A 7,952-nucleotide genomic window follows, 5' to 3' on the forward strand; every position below is an offset into this window, starting at 1 on the left:
ATAAAAAGATATCAAACAGCATAATACTAATATACTATATAATATATTATATAATACTGTTAATAAAATAATTAAAATTATACAATTTTAATAATTCACTAGTAAACATATTTCTGGCCACAACATTTTGGTGCCCGGGGCAGTTGTACCCAGGGCCCCCCCTAAATGTGGCCCTGCTAAAACGTATGAAAAATACGTGTGCTGCGATCCCCTTAAACACGTCTTCTTCTTTCTAACTTAACAAATAGAAAATATAAAATACTTCGATGTATAATGTATTAAAACTTTAAACTTTTTTTTACAAATAGGTACATATTCATTACCGCATACATAATATTTAATACTTTAAAATTGGGTAATTTATTAATTAATTACCCATTGCAAAAAATAATGGTTTTATCTAATTACATGTTCATTGGTATGGGTATATGAGTACCTATATTATTACAAAAAGTAATTGAAGATCCATGAATATAATGAATGTTATGTTCCTATAATGTATTTGTTTTTTACATATTTATTAATTTGGTCATACCAATATCATTACAAACAATATAAATTTAATTTTCGTTTACGTACATATTACACTCGCTAGTCGCTACAGATCGGAATATCGGATTAAATACAATTATTGTCGTTGTCATTTGCCATTCTGAATACAGACTTTAACGCTCTATACTCAAAAATACGAAGATATGGATGCTTACGAATCGGCCAACTTCGATGAGGTCGAGTTCACTGCGATACACGAAGTAATCATAGAGGACATCATACTCACTCTGATGTTAATTGTAATATCTGTTATATATTAATGTCATCACAAAGTGTAACACTGTATGAGTTAGAAGTTGTTTTAACGCATAGTCATACTACCTATATGTTTTGTTTTTCTCGAGTAACCGAAGATAAAATGTGTTTGAGTTGTGTCTTGTCATTAAAATAAAAGAATATATTTAAAAAGTAATGTTTTCTTTATCCGTTAAAATCTAAGTTGTTGTACAAGATACAACAGTATCGATATGGAAGAGACGTGCAGCTCATGATGGCGATGACCGAGAACCAATTACGTCCGTTGGCGACGAGAACTGCAGCACAACTGCATCGACTATCGAGTGCTGCACCACAACCGTCAAGGACGGCCAGGACGGCGATGCTCGTGGATGAGTGAAAGTCGTTCCGGCCAATGGCCGTGAAGTCAGAAATAGTTTCGGGGATCTTCGGGGATGTTGTCGGTTGTCTGGACCCTGAGCCAACACCGTCGAATCCAGGTTTTGCGCCGCCTGGAGTGCCGTCAATCACGCGTTTCGTCAGTGTTTCGGGTGTGGCAGCCGGTCCCGAGGCAAGCGCTTGGTTTTCGGGGACGTTAACTTTGGCCTTTGTCCGAAGTCGGCTGATGGTACGACTGTGACGACTTAGGGACCGGAGAAAAAGCACGAACGGGCACATGGCGACGAGTGACCCGCGCTGCAGTTCTCCGGCCCAATCGCGGCGTGGCGATCAGCGGTTAGCAGTTCCGCTACGACGTTAAGCCGCCGCTATGACCTGCAGTGTTGAACCACATTAGATTTTTGTCTTAAATGTTCGGCCACTTTGAGCCACCCGTAAAACATTTTTTTTTCCATTTAAATCAATCATTTTTTTTGTTTTGTTTTGTTTAATAGACCACTTTGAACCTTGTTTAAATAAATGTTAAAAATGTTCAGCCACTTTGAGCCACGTTCTTTTGGTTTTGAACAATAAAATCATACACATTTGTGTTCACAAAAATTTGTTTCTTTTTTTCGTATTGTCGAGTATTTAAATAAAAATCAATCGTTTTATAGTTTTATAGAAATCAGAATTAACAAATAATAAAACCGCTGAAATGCCTGTATTAAATTTTTCGGATTTTAAATTGCACCCATAGTGAACAGGTAGTAAAAAAAAAATAAGTATTATAGTAAAGTGCATCCGGAATTTTTTGATTTCTGAAAGACGAAACATTAAAATGTAAAAGTTAAGACCTTAGAAAAATTGTAGTAATCGAATATATTGTGTAAATCACAAGTCATTTAACTTTATCAATAAAAACATTTTAATTTAACTTTATAAAAAACACAATTTTCGACTGGCCAAACTTCCCTCCGAGTAGAAGGGATAAGGTATAGTTATAAACAGACTCCGCATCGGCCACACCCGTCTTACACACGAATACCTCACGAACAAAGGAGAAAAATCACAGTGCGTTACTTGTGATGGAACCGAACCTCAGTCAACCATGTAATCACTGAATGCCTACAATACGCAGATGAACATAGAAACCTCCACATACCCAATACACTAGATGCAGCACTCGGACCTGACGCAGATATCACCATACAAATCCTTAAATTCTTAAGAAAAACAAATCTGTACAGTAAAATTTATGTTTAAGCATGAAAAAAAAATGTATTTGTAAAAAATTGTAACTAATGACCTTTGTCGTCGATGTTTATTAAGAACAATAAAAAAATAAATAAATAATTTAACTTTGTATATTTTTAATGCATATAATAGTTTCCAATTCTTTATTTTATATTAGTAAAGTTTATGGATTATAAATTTTTAATTTATACCTCATGGTCAAATACCTCTATGTGCATCTCAAATTGATTATTTTATGTCAATAATTCGTGTTTTAAAAAAAAAATGTAGGTACATACCTAGGAATTTGTTTTGTTTTATTAAAAATATGTTAAATGAAAATAGGTGATGTAAACAAATTTTAAATGTTTTCGTCTATGCGATTGTTAACTATTTTACAAACATAGCCCCCATATTTTATAAAGTATAAATCTATTACCAAGGTCCTTTTGTCAAAAATCAAATTTTCAATAGCTGCATTTTTTAAGAAAAAAGGGCGTTAGCGTGCTTGGTGAACCAACCTGTATTCACACATAACGTGTAATAAAAAAATGCAATTTGCAAATTTTTAAATAGAAATAAATCTATTGGTAGTTCGTTATTTAGCTGAAGACTGAAATTTAACTGCGTCATTAAATAAGTAAATATTGAATAATTATACAGGTATACCTATTATATATACATATTTTTTATGTGCCACTCAATGCCATACGATTTGTTGCAGTCAATAACATATCATAATAATTAAAAATACGTTAATCATTAATTTATTGTTATTATTTACAATCCAATTGAAAAATATACATGCATAATACAAATGCCCTTATTTTATTAATTGTGATATAATATTATATAACATGATTTATAATGGGACTATTATAATATAATAGATATAGGTACTAATAACTTATGTATATACTATAGTATACCTGCTATAACCTATAACTTTTTTTTTATATATATCTTAGTTGACTGTTAATTATCATATTTATTTATTAATTATTTGTTTGATTTTACTAATTTTATCTATACTTTTTTCATGTCAAATATGTCATATGCAAATGCATAGGTAATAGGTTTAGTATTATACTGATTGTTGTAATGACTATAAAATATCTAATACTCAAATACCAAACGGATAGGCAATTTTTCTCTGTTCGTCGGCACGTTCATTCGGCACCACACTACCACCAATTAATTGAGAATTTGTACTGAAAAATATACTATAGATCTGTCAAGTGTGGTGTGGTGTGGTGTGGTAGTCGGTTGTAGTTGTCAATATTTCAGTATACTATTAATATATTGTGTTACATAATTTGTTGAGCTATTAGGTTTAGGTACCTACTACAATACAATCAGGGCCGTATTTAAGGGGGAGCTACAGGGTATACTGTTGCCCCGGGTGGCCAATTTTTGACACATTTAGGGGGGCGGTACGTCAGGCGCTGGTGTATATTATATGGATAACATTTTTTTTGGTAAGAATTTGCCTGAGTACCTATACTTGGATTTTTTGCATTGCATGACTATAATACGGCCATTTGACGTCATTCAATTGATTTGTCATTCAATGATAACTACTAATTTTTGTAATTTATTTTAGGCTAAAATGCACTGTACCACGTCCCTTACGAATTTAAAATTTGAAAGACATGTTTTTCAACGCTGATTTCGAAACTGTTTAAATTTTTTACGGAAACCATTATTTTGGAAGTTATAGCTATCCAAAGTTTGCGATTTTACGTTTATACGCATGCGCGTAACACTACTTTAATGCTAAACGGAGGAACTCGTGTATAATATATATTGAATATATAGTATAATATACTTATGTTACAGGTATGGTTTTTCAACAAGATTGTTTAATTCTGAAGGCTACCCAATGTGGTTTTACACAGAAAATCGAAAATGACCAAACGATTAAAAAACGGATTAATTATTTTTTTTTTTTTTTTGGGGGGGGGCGTACAAATATTGTTGACCCAGGGCGCAAAAATTGTAAATACGGCCCTGAATACAATATACATAAACGGTGAAATATAGTTAAAATATTATATGAATATAGATTTTATACAACCAATATCAGTTTATTATCATATACAATATCATGTATAATGCAAGGTATATTTGTCTAAAGTCAATCTGATGATAACATAATTTAGATTATTTGCAAATTAAAATGGGTAAGCAAATAGTCTGTAAACAGTATCTCTACATATTTATATTAATAATAATAATATAGTCTAAAACGCCTACATTAGAGGTCTATAGACCTATATTATGTACATGACCTATGCAGATTAAGTGCTTCTTAATTATTATTTTGAACCGAGATAAACTCTTACAGACATCGCTGGCAGTTTGTTATTTAAATTTATTATTGAGGTACCTGTAGATTATTTTTTGATCCCAAATTCATAGAGTTCAATATAATATAATATAGTTACACAGGTTTATAATATAAATTTGTGTATAGGTAGGTACAGTATAGAATTATACACACACAGAAATCGGTCAGATTGTTCGTTAATTTCGACAGCGCATTTATAATAATATATTACCGCGGGTTAGCTTTATCGAAATTTTTAAATTGCCTTGAAGCCCGTGGCTTGTAATTTTTACGCTTTTTACTTACAGATTACAGCTATACACAAAAAAATATTAATATTATTATTTATCTAATATAGGCCTATGGCATATGCGTAAAGGCAAATAATATAGTTTTTAAGACGTCGTCTATAATAAATATATAGACATGATTATGTATAGTATATAGATAAGTAAGTACTAAATATAAATATTATAAAACTACAAAATACAAAATACGCGAGTAGGTATAGTAATCGGCTCTCGGAGACTAGACAAAGTTTGAGGGGGAAAAAACTCGAGTAATTAAAACTGCTGAGATATCAAAAACCAATATCAAGTGCAGTTATGGCGTTCGAATGATGAATTCGAGATATCGAGAACTTCGATGTAGGTACCTGCAGTAATATAATATTGACCATATACAGAGTTTTAACCCGCAGTTATTATAGGTACCTTGATGTTGACAAGATTAGCTACATAATATAATTAATATTAGTATATTACCTATATTTATCAATCGTGACACTTGCAGATGATAAATATATAACTCATTACAGGATGGTTTGTTACGATTTATTGAAAATCCCCCCTCCCCATATTGAATTACCATTATGATCTAAAAAAACAGCAGAGTGTACTCCAATCATCCTATAACAATTGAGAATTCATATTCAAAGAAAAGTTGCTGCGATTCCCTGAGAGACAGGCGAAAATATGAAGGGCTTTAAGGGCTAATCCTCCCCAAAAAATCTCATACGCTATATAGGTACTCACCTATGCTGAGAGATGATGGAAAACACCATATCACCTTATGGAAATTAATTTCAAGAAATGAGATTTTGAACTTTTGAACTCTTTAAAGGCATAATATAATGTAGTTTGTGTTTTCAAAGAATACAATTTATGAATACATACTTTTACTCTCTTTAGAGTTATTTTATATATATTCCCGCCGTCCTATATATTATGCTATTCAGGAGAACAGTTTTTAAATTTTAAATTAATTTCAACAATATTATATTTATAGACTGATTGGATAGGTGTGGACATCTTATCTAATTTTAGATTACCTACTCTTTTCTATACGGTCTTACAATCTAAACCTTAAATAATTAAAATTATTAATCTTTTAGTTCGATTACAATTTACGAGTGTTCACGACGTTCACGTCACAATATTCAGACAAGATTGTAAGGAAAACGCCGAAACATCCTGTATACGATATATTATATCTTAATGTAGTTTGTTTTTTCATTAAGAAAATCGCTACGTATGTACACGATGAATCCATCACGCGCTGCAATAGAAAAGCTCAAATAACAATTAAAAAACACAAACACAGATTAAACATAAAACGCCAATAATTTATTTGATGTGAATAAATTCTTAATTATACAAATAAATAAACAAATAATATATCTAGCATTGCGACTCATACAAATAGCAGGTAGGTAGGTAGGTAGGTAGGTACTAAATACATAATATTGTGTCACAATAATATTATGCCCATCACGTGATTGGTCGCTCGCCTCGGATCCAAAGACCGCGGTATACAACAATATTATTATTACGACCTCCACGTCCGCCGCCCATCACGATGCGCGCGTATGTGCGTGTACCGCGGCGGCGAGCCGATCATTTCGGTTCGACATGTGCACGATGGTGTTGGTCAACAGCGGCGCCCGGCAACCGCCCGCGGCCATCGTCCGGCTCGTGGTCCACGGAACGCTGGCGTGGCTGTACTTCCACGTCATGTGGATGGCCGGCTCCGTGGACTGGGACTCGATCGAGTTCCCGACCATCAGCGAAGTGGGAAAGTTCATGTCGTTCATGCTTACGATGTGGACGCTAGTGAGTACCGATACCTTATACCGTGTGTCCACGAAAACATGGTACCTAAACTGTATAATTAAATTGCTCATGCTACTCGGTATACCTTATACCTAAATATTTTTGAATTCTGTTTGCGGGACATGGAACTAGACTTTTGGTTCATCAGTCTACCGTAGACCGAATTATAAAATATGTGTAGGGTACCTACAGAGTAATGTGGTTAAGTTGAGTTATAGAGTGTATCCAGTTTTCGCGGGCAAACCACACACGATAATATAGTCGTACCTATATAGGTACTTACAATATTATTACGTGTTATACAGAGTGTTCCGTTTGATGTATGACCCTCCAATACACTTAACTACCTTCAATAACCTTTCGATGAACAATTGACGAGGTTTTTGAAAATATTTCTTTTATGCATAAATATTTAAGTTTGAAAAATTATATTTTTAAATTTTTACTATTTTTTATCATCATATTTTTTTAATTTTTTTTGATGGGGCAACATGTATTTTTGAATCCTATAAAACATAAATATTACAAATTGTGCATGGTTGGCTTGTTCTAAAGCAAAATATTGTTCGGAATACTTCGATACATAAAAATCAAATTTTGGACGAGTATAGAATATAGATTATGAGTTATAAGTACCCACTTACTTAAGTTTAGATGAGTGAAATGGTATAGTATAATAGGGTATGCCACTGTTGGTCCACTACTCCGCATCACCACTCATATTACTACTTATTATACTTTAAATCCTTACAACTATAAATTATAATAAACTACTTGTTGGTTTGATTTTTGTAGATCTAAATACTTAGAATAATATTCTGCTGCGGAGTATACAATTTAAAATGTATGTTGTCATTTAAAAGAATGTTTTTAATAAATTAAAATTATAGTATAGGTAAAAGAAATATTTTCCAAAATATTACTTTTTTAAAAATAATGAGTGTCATAGATACGTTAAAATGGATAACACCGTTTAATATATTTTACTTATTATTAAAGATTTGGGTGTTGTTTTGACATTTGATCTATCGTGTGAATTATACTATTTATACATATTAAATTATGGTATTTAGTAAAGCACTTAGTACATTACTCATTAGAATTTTTAAAAAGTATAATTGATGTATTTT

At 32.2% G+C, this 7,952-nt stretch overlaps 1 protein-coding gene across 1 annotated transcript in view; it reads left to right on the top strand.

The window, feature by feature from the left end:
- Positions 1-6,537: 6,537 nt before the first annotated feature.
- The window catches only part of LOC100569154 (androgen-dependent TFPI-regulating protein), a 15,938-nt gene continuing 14,523 nt past the window's right edge, over positions 6,538-7,952 (top strand). The window contains exon 1 of the mRNA XM_003244911.3: positions 6,538-6,822. Within this exon, the coding sequence (XP_003244959.1) occupies positions 6,622-6,822 (201 nt within the window). The 5' untranslated portion in view covers positions 6,538-6,621. The remainder of the gene's footprint in view (positions 6,823-7,952) is intronic.

This window comes from Acyrthosiphon pisum, chromosome A2 (assembly GCF_005508785.2).
Source record: "Acyrthosiphon pisum isolate AL4f chromosome A2, pea_aphid_22Mar2018_4r6ur, whole genome shotgun sequence".
NCBI lineage: Eukaryota > Metazoa > Arthropoda > Insecta > Hemiptera > Aphididae > Acyrthosiphon > Acyrthosiphon pisum.